Raw genomic sequence first — 13,416 nt, 5'->3', positions numbered from 1 at the left:
TCTGCTTTTACTACAGCAGGTATCTTAGGTGACCAAGCCTAAAGTGGCTCTAGTAAAACCCATATATAAAGCATGGTGTAAGAGATCTCCACCATGCAACTTCCAGAGCTAGCTTTGGAAAATTCAAGACTCATACCTCCTCCCCATTCCCACAACCCCTGTAAGGCCGCAGTCCAACTCATTCCCGCAGCTAGGCTGGTTTTGATCCCCAAGTCAGTCACAAGTACACTTTAGTCAACTGACATTACTTCATAATCACCAAGGTAAACAAAGATACTCAGAATGGACCAACAGCATGCCACACTCACAAAAACCACAGTTCATGCTTCCATCACCAGCTATCTGTAGCTGGTGTTGGTATGGTCTGTCGAGAATCAGCCTGACTCCCAGACAGAAAAGTCTACAGAGACCATTTCATCCAGAGGGAGCACATGGGTGGTAGCAAAACAGAAAATATCCTTTCTCAGCCTTTCATTGTCCATTCAAAAAAAAAGAAAAAAAGGGATAGGATTGGTTAGGGAGTACTGTATCATAGAAATAATTATTGGGTTGTTTCGGGGTTTTTTTTAGCAAACAAAAGAGAATGGTAATAAAGATGTCATTTGGCACCTTGCAGTAGAGTTTTATTTTCATCTTTTTAGTGTTCCACTCATCAGTTCCTTCCTTCCAGACTAGAGAGGTAAATTTTATCAAGATCCCCATGCACTTTCTCTATGAACCCCAATCACTCCATAGAATAAAGAAGGAACCATTCAAGATAACTCAAAAAAGATGAAACATACCCCAGTTTAAACACAAAAATTGAAGAAAAAAATTCAAATAGGCTGGAACAGATACTGTGAAAAACTAAGTGTAGCTGTAATTTCAGTTAACTTAACAAAAAGAGTCCTCCATACAGTTCCAGTATGACTAGTGGTACTGAGCACAGAAGTGCTAGACTGTCCATGAAGGTACTTCTTATTTGGTCTCTGGCTTGTCTTGCAATAGTGGTATAATTGACTCCCACGCCGTAAGGCACTGAAGAAAGAAAGATTTACAGAATTTAATTTATATCAGTTCATATAACTTCTGACCAACCCTTCCAACCAACCCTTCAGCATGCAAGCTGAAGAAAAGTTATGTGGGTCTTTATAGATTATTACAGAAGGGGGAAAAAACAGAATGTCAAACAGCAAGGAAGTGTTAGAATAGCTGCACCTTCCAAACAAGTTCAACAAATTCAAGTTTTCCAAAGTCATCAGCTGGCCCAAGCCATTAAAAATTATCAGACCACCCAGGATTTCCAAATACTAACCTAGATTTTTCTAAAGTGAAGAACACCAGAGCTTTCAGCTAGGCAGATGAACTGTTTTGAGTAGAAATGTACATCTTTGTAGCTGTGACTGTGACTGTGGGTGAAGGCTGATTTGGACACAATGGCAGCTATTACAGACTGCCTCCAGCAAACTTATTTGAAAGAAAACATGCATTTAGGGAAGTTAATTCTGAAGCACAGTGTATTCCAGTATGGCTCTGGGACTCAACTCTACTACATGGAGAACTGGTAGTGCCTGGTATAGTAAACTGTAAATGTAGCTTCTGGGTTATTAGAAAGCTACTCCAGGCTTTAGAGTCATTTTCCCAGACACATACACTTACTACAGTCCTTGTACTGTGTGTTGTTACTGTCTTTCAACCACATAGAGCCCAGAAGTCAAACTCTAAGGTCCCTTCCAAACCATTCTGTGGTCTATGGTATCAACCACTGCATTGGGCTGCACTGTTCTAGCACAAAGGAAAATTAGATTGGAAGCATATGCAGTTAAATGTCAAGGTCCTTTTAATAAAAAATTTAAAAAATCTAACACTAAACCTCAGGTACAAATGCACCAACTGAAAAAGGGCAGAGGCTAGGTGTTTTCAGGACTAGTATACAAGGGACAGAACAATGCACAAAGGGACAAGGATTAGAATAATTTATGCATAGCAGATGTAATCTATATATGAGTCTGTGGACATGCATTAACTCATGTAGTTTTGTTCAGAAAAGGCAGAATCAAGGGGATTTTTCTACTTTGGTAGTATAACGAGTGTGTGGAATTCTGTTTTTTTTTTTTTCATCACTACTGCTGCTGCTCAGTAATTTGTTCAATTCAAAAGTGCAAAACAGACAAGCATGCATGATAAAATGCTGTTAAGAGTGCTGACTTGCAAAAGACCACTAGTCTTACAGAGTTCACTTGACCACAACTTCCAACTCTGACAAAGAGCAGCTTCAGATGTCTAATATTCTTGTCTTCAAGACAGTGTGAAGATTTCCTGAAGAATTATCACCATTTCAGAGGAAAATAAACTACTCTTATTCCTGCCAGTGCTCCAACAGTGGCACATACCTTCTCATAGTACTGGATGTTTTTATCTGCCATCCCCATGAGTAGCTGCCTAAAGTCTTGTCTTTTGTTGTTCTGCCATCTCTCCATATCTGCTTTCAGGTCAGCATTGAAACACTCTACTCGGTCTTGACATTTCTCAACATCTGCAGGTACCTGCAGCAAAAGAAATGAAGATTAAAACTGTCAGTAAGAGTGCTAGATTGCTGAATTAGCTCAAATCTTACTGAGCAGAACTACAGAAGAAAGGATAAGTTCACAATCCAGTAGTTATCCTGAATCAACTGAGTTATGGCTGCAGGGAAAAAGCCATGGTTTTGAACTAGAGAGAATATGAAATTGCTTAATTTGTTCGTTGTTGGTTGAGGTGGTGAGCGCTTGTGCTTGTCCATCTCCATGCCTGATATAGAGGCATGGTGGAAGCACTTGCTAAAGGCACAGGAAAACCATTTGGTCTAAGTACCGAGGCTCACTTCCTACTGCTCAAACTGAGCAGCATGGCTCCACAGCAAACTTTTCTGCTTCCCATTTACAGCTGCAGTAGGAATGTCTCAATTTACAACACTGTGTATGTAACAACAAACATTTAGGTTTATGAAAAAAGGTGGGTAAGACACTTCGGTATTGACAGCTGCAGAATAAAATTTCTAAGTCCTTAATTTCTAGCTTCCACTTTTAACCTTACAGGCTTCCTGAACAAAATTTAACTGCAAAGCACTCATTATCATCAAAATGGGATGGGCTCATGGACTTTTAGATTCAACAACAGACACACAACCATGCAAAAGCAAGAAATGACATCTTGAAGGACAGCCTGCTGCAAGCTGAGGTAAAGATTTAAATGAATTTTTGACAGTAGTCACTTGCCCAAGGTACATACACTTTAGACCAACCAAGTTGGTGTTCTTTGCTTATGTTTTAACTAACATAATGTATACCACTAGGCAAATGTAGGAATAATTTACAAGTGTTTCCTCAAGCAGGAAAGCCGAACACCATTTTTTCCCTTCTCATTGCTGCATGGTCCACACAGACAAGAATCCTGTAAGGACAAGCAGATTAAGACCATGAGCTCAGAAGAGGAAACTCCTGAATCCTCATACCAAAGTGAGAAGTGAACTTCTGCTCTGGAAGCTGTGACTTGCACAAAGGGAAAATAAAGAATGAAGAACATTTGAAGAACTTTGTGGTGGCTCCTCTCATACTTGATACTTTCAGTAAACACTCTTTCTGAGGGGCATGAAAGAATGAAGAGGATGAACAGAAAAAGAAGAAGCTTTTCATGGATACCTATATGAAGTTAGAGATGGGCTACTGTCTTGCAGTTTGGCAAGGTACTCAATTTAGGCAGAAGCAGACCGACTGTTTCTGCTCCAGGACATGGATTACGGTTGATCACTTTATTACTCAGAGGTCTTACATCTATTCTTCAATAAACCAACTTGTTTGAGATCCAGGAGCTCTTTATCCTCATGGGATTTGAGTTCCCCTTTATTCACACAACTGAATTTATACCACAGGCAGCTTGGAGGTTCAGTAGACACTTTTTCTCCCTGCTATGTCTGAGCACCATACTTACGGCTACAGAATTCACTCTGCTACAACTCCAGATGAAGTTCCCTCACAGGCTGCAGACAAGAACAACTAAGCCAGTGACTGGAAGGTTTAGGGGATGCTCCCCTCAAGGCATGTATGCCTTGCATCATAAGTACTCTGCTATCTTAATGGGAAAGGCTAAGCTATCAAGAGACATATTTATGAAATCTGGAAGCAAAACCACATAAGATTTCCCAATCCAACTAACTTAGCTTCTAAGCACTCACCAGCTCCCTGCTTCTTCTGCCAGGATCTGAAACCACAATGAAGATATGCAAAAATCTGTTCTTTCTCACAGCAAGTTCTCTGGCTGGTCAGGCTGAGAGGGATGTATGAGTTTAGAGCTACAGGGATAACCCAGTGGTAAGCAGATAGGCCACGTGTGCTCTCATTAAGGAAAAACAACAACTAACTCCAACTAAGTCTCCAGAGATATCATGAAAGTATGTGCACATGCACCAGTCCTATCTGGGCATGCAAATGCCTTACCTTACCTACAGCTTCTTAATACATAAATTCCAACTCAGTAGTTACGACAAAATTTAAAGTTAATTAACATCTTTTAAGCACCTTATATCAGTGCAAACTCAAATGCAAAGAGATATTATAAGTTTATCATCAAATTTGGGCATAAGTTGAAACATCAAAGCTGATGCTTTTATCCGTTTTTACCAATGGAGACACTAAATATTAGCTAACAACTAAGAACCAGGAAGAAAGTAGATTGGACTCAGGGGGAATGCTACTTCTTTACTGATACCTGCTCTCAGCTACTTAATAGCTCAAAAAACCCTCAAGCCACAAAACCAAAGTGACAAAAAGGATCCAGGACTATTTTAGTAGTCAGTTTCAACTGACGAGAGAGGTATATGCAGGCAAGAACTGAACATAAAGTTGTAATATGATATGAAGTTCTGCATTTGCATCTAATCCTCTTCATGATGTTTCTGTTCTCTTAAAATCTAAGCTTGCCTAGTATCTGTAATTTGGTGTGGTCAATTACAAATAGCATGTCCACTTTAAAGCTCTTCTACATCATCATTACCAAGTAAAAAATGGTCCAAAAGTAGAACAAATCCAGCATTAATTAGACAACTAATCTTTGCATACGATATTTCTACCTTCCTAGCTCTTGGGAAACAGTTATCTGTTACAAGGTCTTTTTTCCCCCCACCTTCTACTTAAAGTTCTTCAATGCTATATTTACTGTTCCCATAGATCACCACACTTCAAAGCCTTGAGGTAGACAGAATAAAACAGATAATCAGAGGCAAACTTCATCTCACCAAAACGAAACCACACCCATCCTTCAGTGTGCTGGTTAGATTACTGCAAAATCAGCACCAGCATGGGTCAGAAATGGGTCGAGAGGCATTTCACCACTGCACATGTTAGAAACTGAAAGGCTGAACACTCCACACAAACACCATGATGCTACTGGTAAACACCACCTACACTGTGCTTTTGGTATAAGCTTTAGCATTCTGAGCACTACCTGCTGACAGAGAGCCACAGTAGCACTACAAGCCCACTGTATTCATAGGCCACTGAGCTCTAGCCTGATCTCATTGCCAGAACAATCTAATGGCCTGGTGAGCTCTGTGATGCCAGGCTTGGTATGTGCACAGGAGGCCCCGAATACTCTCCAGTGAGAGATTTTTTAAGTAGTGATAGGCTTGTCTTTCAAGATCTAAATAAAGGCCTTTGCTCTCTTAAGGTTTAGTTTGGGATCTTTTTACATCATTTCTACCAAATTAGCAAATATGCCAAGGAAGACAAATGCCATTCCACAACATGACCCTCTGCCTGCTTTTAGTTTCCAGCAAGTCATAGCCAAGAGACCTTGCTGAATATAAGATATGCTGCTACATTCAGCTCTGACCAATCAGCTCTTACAGGTAATGATATATTTTCTGCCTGGAAAGGTTCTGAAAATCCCAGAGACAGTATTTTGTGAACATGCAAGGAGTCCTACACAGTTTGTTCAACTTCATCTTGTAAATGACACAAACTACTTACATTACAAAAGGGTACAAGAATTGACAAAAATATTCTGATACTATGGAGAGGACATGTAAGTATTCAAAAAAGTATTCAAGAAGTTATTCAAAATAATCCCTCTGAGATACGAGATCCAAAGGACTTTTAACATGTACAAGATTAGCAAAATTCATCAATTCCACTGCATGAAGATCTTGGTACAGTCAAATGTCTAAGAACTGACTTGCTGGATATGCTAGATTTAGTTCCCTCCATTCTAGATACAACTGTTAGCACCTGCTTATACAAAGCTACATTGAGGACGTAGAGCATATACCACACCAGCCAGCAGAGGGGCAAGCAGTAGACCCAAATACAAGACCACCACAAAACATCTAGTAGCTATTTGTAGATCATTATAGACAAAAGATCATAAAACCACTTTAGCATTTCTATGCTCTTGTCCTCTTCAGCTTCTGAGATTCAAAATATTATGTGAACCTACTGTAGAGTATGACTACTATTACTGTATAGTAGTCATAAAGTCTATGACTGGAAAGTCATCCACTAATCATTCACACAAATACAGGGAAACCAAAAACCTCCAAGAAGACGAAGGGAACAAACCCTGTTGCCACCATCAGTTAAAATTGCAGCAATTTAAGAAAAGGCTCTTGCACTCTGTTTCATGCAGAAGCAGGTGATAGCATAAGCATGTCAGTTCACCGGTTTGCTTTTGCATGGTGGCCAGCCAAAACCTGTCATCCAGCCACACGTGCTATCTCTGTTCAGCATCACACAGGTAGAGCTCCCTAGCAGAAAGGGCAAAATAAGGAGTTTTCCACAGCCAAAACCAGTGTTCTGCAACAATACAGTTCCACAGTGCCAGGGATAGGACTTTAACTCAGCTACCTGGCATACTGCTGAGTCACCAGGGACTGTTCTACCACTGCTTTGTTAACCTGTCACTGAATGGTCCAACTAACTGCTGGCTGCTGTTGAAGTGTTACAGAGTCATCCTGCTCTGAACTGTGAGGGATCAGTAGTTTAGAAGTTGCTAGACAAGTTACATATATTTACATTTAGATCTTTATTTCACACCAGCTTGCCAACAACAAATTTCTTTTCTGCCAGAAACTGTGTATACTGCAAAGAAGCCCCCAGATCCAGGAAAAAAGAAAGTTCTGCTTCTCCATTCTTTTCAGGAAGTAGTGTAAGAGCAAACAGTTTTTGTAGAGCAATTTTAAGTGCTAACCTTTGGACGGTCTTCTCTTTTCAAGGCTACTGCTTCCAGTTTTGCTTCATACTCCGCTTGAACTTGGTCCCTCTTCTTCAAAACATTCTATGGGCAAGAGAAAAGAGTTGTGAAGGGATCCTCTTGTTCCTTCCCCCAGTCCAAAGTGATACATCTTCAGTGCCAATTAAGCCCAAAGTCAGACTTCCAGATTTACTCTGTCCTATTTTACAGCATTTAGGTAATAGCTTTTAATAACAAACAGCACTTGCTCTCCATCAGCTGGCACGGGCAGATAAAATTCAACATTTGGACAAGCTGGAGGCATGCAATACAGAAACTATCATGAAACCACTAATATAATCCTGACCAAGTAAATTTAATTCATCAGTTGACCTATTGCTACCATGAAAAGGATATAAACAAAAGCTTCAAAGCTGACAAGGACTAATGTAAAGTTTCTGATATCCTCAAGCAGCACACAGACAGCAGCATTGGCTAAGAGACAGGAAGACCATCACTGAAGGTATTACAGCTCCCTTTTCACTTGCAAAGACTCTTCAGAATCCTTTAAAGCAAATTGTCACATTCTGGTGTAAAGTAAGCCTTAATTTTAGATCAGTCTGGAGGGGGGTTAGTTGTTGGTTTCATTAAAAAAAAAAAAAGAAAATTATGAAAAGGACAATTTACATGAAAAGCACTGGACTGCATTAAAAAAAAATAAAACTATGAAAAGGACAATTTACATGAAAAGCACTGGACTGCCTGAGAGAGCTTCTCAAGCAGTAAACGTTTTCTTGACAGAGTATTTTCAAAATAGAGAGCCAAAGATGCTACCCTTAGCTTGTACTATATCCACAAAGAACTTCACTAAGTTTATACTACAGTATTACAGTTTGAAAACAACCACAGGAATTAGTCTAAGAATGACTTACTAAAAAATTAACAATTTTGTGTCTGCAAGAGCAGGCAACTTACCACTTTGGGTTTCACAAAGTGTCATGGTTTGATACTGGCGCAATGCCAGCGCCCCCATGAAAATACACTTTCCTAAATAAATGCTGTGAGATGTTATCAGGAACAGAGCAGAGCAGGCTTAAGCTTAATAACAAAGGAAAAAAAAACTTTATTAAACTACTACTACAGAAGATACATGGACTAAATCTAGGATGAAGACCTTTTAAAACACCCCTCCTCCTCCTAATTTCTAAAACACCCACCATGAAACACCACCCGGGATTCCTGATCAAATTACCACCCTTCAGATAATCAATACTGTATCTATTAAGGGAGAGAGAAGTCTCTCTTGCACCATAGACCCCCCAGGAAACACAGTTGCCACCTCCTGTGTTTCCATGTCACACATGGCAACCGCCTGGAGAAAATCTGCCAGTGTGACACTCTCCTTTCTATGTCACAGTGCTCTCACTACTGTGCATGGACAGACTGCCCATAGGGCTCCTTTAAGGATGCTTTGCCACGGACCTAAAGATACAACAGTTCAGCTTCTCATCTTGGGACTACAGTCCCCCCCATTTTCCCCTGGGGCCAAGGGTCCAAGAACAGAGAACATCTTCTTTCTGAAGACAGAGGGCATCACCATTCCCTCCTCAGCTTTCTTCTGTTCTTGCTATTCCTGTGCTGTTAGTTGCTGAAGCAGGTCTCTTTGGGTCACCACTGCATCCCCCTAAAATGCAGTCTCTATTACAGGAGAATTTGGTTCAGTCTATGGCTAACAAGAAAAGTCTAGCTAAAAGCTACTTCATCATCTCCTCCCATCTAAATATTTCTTCTTTTAACATTTCAGGTCCCAGACTGTCTCTCTTCCACTACAAATCGAGGAGGAGTAATATTTTACAAAGCCCTCATTTCCTGGAAAGGGTTAAAAGTTCAGACTCCCTGGACGGCTGAAATTTCTGCCCAGCATTCTCAACTCCCACGCTGGGCATCATCATCCCCCTTTCTCCTTCTCCTCTGGCAGCAAATCTCCAGGTGCCGTCAGGCTTTCTGACTCTTTCTCTCTGGGGGGGGGACAAAAGCATCTCCGTTTCTCTCCACCCTTCTGTCCACAGGATCTGGCTTGGTTCCAGTCCTTCAGCCCCCTCGGCCTACCTGGACAAGGCCGCGTGGCTTCCCCTCCTCCACCCAGCCCATGGCTGGGCAGGGGAGAGTCTGCACTCTCTGATGACTGGAACCAAAGAGCCAGTTCTCCTGGGAGTTCTTGCTTTTAACCCCCTGTGTTCTCAGAGGCGTGTCCATACTTTCAGTAGTCACTCTAGGTACCAATATCTAAACCTGACCACTGATTGGTTTGACCCAAATTCCTGAAAAAAAAAAAAATTCACTTCTATGTCAAACCACAACACAAAGAAACAACTAGTATTTTTAAATTACTCTGTTGATGCAAAGTTATTATTAAAAATGCTCAGAGAGAAGTCAGCCAACACGCTCTGTAAGTATGAAATTCTCTTGCAGCTAACTTGACTTTGAGTCTTCCCATCTGCCACCTAGGAGGAATTGTCCTATTAGGACACCAAGTGGAAACTAATAATTTCAACAGGTTCAGAGAAGGCTAGTAACACAGGACTAGTCATGTGCACTGCTACCTACAGAAATGTTTTTAGAAGAGTAGCTCCTCAGAGCTCTAACAGCCAGTCTAGATCTAATTAAGAGCAATTAAGGACATACAAGTCCTGTATCTAATAATCATCATCATCCCTCTCCTCTTTCTTAAGCCAAGAGAAGGTCCCAACACAGTTGCTCTAGAGTAGAGATGTTCAATCCATGATAAATGGGAATGGCACCACATCCACAAAGCTACTATTAGATTAGTCAATAAAAAGAGAGCAAACCTGAAGAATTCACCTTCAAGAGTCTAATTCTCCCTTTTGGTCCAAAAGGGATGCAGAAGCATACCACTGGTTGTGTTTGGTTGAAAAACCACAAACACTGCCCCTTCTTTGTGGAATCTATGCAACTATGTTGAATGACCTTTAAATGATTGAGGTTACCAAGGCAACAAAAGCCTGAGAGATTTAACAGATATTTCTACTTTGTACTGCCTCATGAACCTGAATCAACTGAAATTTCCGTGAAAAACAACTGCCTCCGGCAATTGCGTTTTGCCTTTAGAAGCCTGGAGTTAGTGCAGGAAGCTGAATTTATACCAGGAGTAGCCAATGATTAACAGTTATTGGCAAATTGGATTCAAAGAACAGGTGTCTTAATTCTCCTTAAGCACCCAAGTCCACCTACTGTGGACTACTAACAATGAGCTTGTGAATACAGTTTTAAGTATCCAGTAATGGCTGACCTGTAGGCAAAAAAATACTGCCCTCCCTTTCACTTGTCCCATATTTTCCTCTGGCACCTCTAAGCAATCTCCTCTGTTGTAGATTGATGCCTTGATGCTTTAGCAGCAATTATGAAAAGTTCTCCATCAAGTATCCTCAGAATTACACAGTCCATGCAATACTAGTTAAGGCCTCATTTGGAGAGAAAAAAAAGTTTTTAAAAAAAAGTTGGAAGAAACCAAAACTCAAAACTGAAAAACCTCAACCAACACGCTTCTGTTATTTCAGGTCAGAACTAAACCATTGGTGTCTGAGCATGAAAGACTTAGCCTAGTTTCAGCAGGTCCTTCACCATTTTGTATTTAGTTGAAAAGTACCACCTTGGCCCATACAGAGCTTCTGGAGCTTGCCACCAGCCTCCTATCTCAAATTTAAATTTCAATCCTCTTTGCACACCACATAGCTCCTACTGTGACTACACTTCACAAAAGGATCTCTAGTTACTTCACGTCCTTAAGGACACAGTTACCTAGTAGTGTGGTGTTTGCTTTAAACATGCATTTAAAGTAATGTCCAAGAACACTCTGGGGGATCACATCACATGATAAACCTTTCTAGCAATACTGAGCAAACAGAAGTCATATAACATCCTAATATCTGCACTGAATCATGTATGGAAGATTTTGTCCTCTGCACATGCCTCCCAGGGCAACACCAGTGCACATCAGCAAATGTGGTACCACGTTTGCTGACAAGGGCCTCCCTGCACCAGGAACTGAGACATCACTTTGCCATGTAATAGAAACCATAGAATACCAGGCTGGAAGAGACCTCAAGGATTATCTCATCCTATCCTTCTTGGCAAAAGTACAGTCTAGACAAAGATGGATCATCACCCTGTCCAGCTGGATCTTAAATATGTCCAGTGTTGGGGAATCCGCCACTTCCCTAGAGACATTATTCCAAAGGATGATTGTTCTCATTGTGAAAATTCTCCTCTTGTGTTCAATGAAAATGTCCCCAAGAGTAATTTGCACTGATTGTCTCCATTTTTCTATGGGTCTCCTTGTGAAAAGGGAGCTTTAATTATATTTGTACTCAATCCTTAAATAATGGTAGATGGTGATAAGATCTTCCCTAAGCTTTCTTCCTCAAGGTTCAACATACTCAGCTCTCTCAGTCTTTCTTCACACAGCAGGCTTCTCAGTCCCCTGGCCATCTTTGCGGTCCTCTTCCAGACCCCCTTCAGCTTATCCACATCTTCTTGTGTGCAGCAGGGATAAAAACTGAACACAATTGTGGCCTAACCAGTGCTGAACAAGTCAAATAATTTAGAAAGGGTCTCTTCTAGACACTTCCAGCGCACATTTTAACTCAAGGCCATGACACCAGCTTCTGCCCTGTTCTGCAAATCTTTCAAACAAAGCCAGAGGCTAGGCTTCCCTCAAAACAGCTGATATTCTTACTCAAATAGAACTACTGGGCTTTGACTCCCTATGTGCAGCTCCCACAGGCTCTTCCCCTTAGGTACAACAGTGCTCCTGAAGACATCAAGGCCTCTTCATCTCTGCACAGCGACAATAATCTGGCAGCTCTTACTCAAGGGACATTCAGCTATAGATTGCTCTATAGATCATGTTCCCCTACCTACACCAGGGGTACAGTGTGCAACAAAGAAAGCTAATCAAGGTTGCACTGAACTCCTAGTACCTAAAGAGTTACCTTCCATCAAATACCCTGTGCAAAAGATATGCTCTGAAAGAATGAAACAGACTTTCATCTCACAAGTAGTCCTCACAGCAGCTGATGAAGAGAAATGCACTGCTAGTGAAGAGGACAACTCTCAACAGAAAGCCTCCTGCACTCCAAGGGTGCAGTCCTTACTAACCTTGGTTACTTACTTAGCATTATGGATTCTGCAAGGACAGTTCAGTAGAAACAGAAACAGGCTGACATTTTCTGGCAGAAGAAAACTGCATTTTGTAGAACCTGAGAGAGTTCAGTTTTGCTAGCTGAGAGGGAAGGAAAATACAAACCGTCTGTCTTGGCTAACAATAGTTTTTGTTCTTGATTTCCAAATTTTTAGGCTGAGTAAAGCTAATAAGATGTCCAACCCAGACACTAAACAGCGTAATTCTTTAGAGCACTAGAAAGTCAAGTCAACAGTCTAAAATGTTCAAGCTAAAAAGCAAGGGTTTCTTTAGCTGAATAAGTACTTTAGACAGTAAAGTAACTGTTGGCTTGGAGACAGTGCCATTCTAAAAGGGCTCTAAAAGGCCAAAAGGAAGCCTAGGTTCAAGTCTGTAATGCCGCTTTGCCTGTAGTGAGTGGTGATTATCTGCCTAAAGTACCTCTTCAGCTAAAGAAACCCTACCTTTCAGCTTAAAAAAAATTTCCCCTGCTATATTTTTGAAGAGGACCTCTCACAATTTAGCTTGCCCCTTCAGGTGCTATCTGAAGGCATTTTTAGTTTCAAAAGTCAGATGTTCTGAGTTAAAGTATTTAATCACTAGCCTCACACTCTGTTTATCTGTAAGCACACTCCATCCACCTCCACTTCCTACAGTCCAAACATCCTGAGACAAGGCTTCCTACAGCTCACTCTGTTCAAGCAATACTTTAATGTTAATAAACCCATAAAGAAAATACACCTCATTCATGCTGGGGTCAAATCCATGGTGACAAAAGCAAAGAATTTTCCCAGGGAATTAGTGCAAAGCCACCTGCAAGAATACTTTAACCACACAGATGTACAACTCCTGTAGCTGGGAAAAGACATCTACAAGAAAGTGTTTAAATTCTCAGTTTGAGAAGCATAGGACTACTATATTCAGACTGTAATTTTACAGTGGGCTATTAGATCTGTAAAGGAGTGCTTATCACAGCCTTGTAACAGTTGTTCCAAGTGGAAGGTCCTCAGGAGGAACTTGTCTATTACTACCCC

At 40.9% G+C, this 13,416-nt stretch overlaps 1 protein-coding gene across 2 annotated transcripts in view; it reads right to left on the bottom strand.

Moving 5' to 3' along the window:
• Positions 1-13,416, bottom strand: part of SNX30 (sorting nexin family member 30) — a 67,675-nt gene that overhangs the window by 18,039 nt on the left and 36,220 nt on the right. The window contains exons 7-9 of one of the 2 annotated variants that reach the window (XM_053968931.1): positions 7,201-7,287; positions 2,373-2,525; positions 599-1,017 (exon numbers count right to left, since the gene is read on the bottom strand). In XM_053968931.1, coding sequence (XP_053824906.1) covers positions 958-1,017; positions 2,373-2,525; positions 7,201-7,287 — 300 coding nt within the window. In that variant the 3' untranslated portion in view covers positions 599-957. Of the gene's footprint in view, positions 1-598; positions 1,018-2,372; positions 2,526-7,200; positions 7,288-13,416 lie in introns of those variants that run through there. The other variant, XM_053968932.1, reaches the window with a different exon arrangement.

This window comes from Vidua chalybeata, chromosome Z (assembly GCF_026979565.1).
Source record: "Vidua chalybeata isolate OUT-0048 chromosome Z, bVidCha1 merged haplotype, whole genome shotgun sequence".
Taxonomy (NCBI): domain Eukaryota; kingdom Metazoa; phylum Chordata; class Aves; order Passeriformes; family Viduidae; genus Vidua; species Vidua chalybeata.
This window is presented reverse-complemented; position numbering and strand designations above follow the sequence as displayed.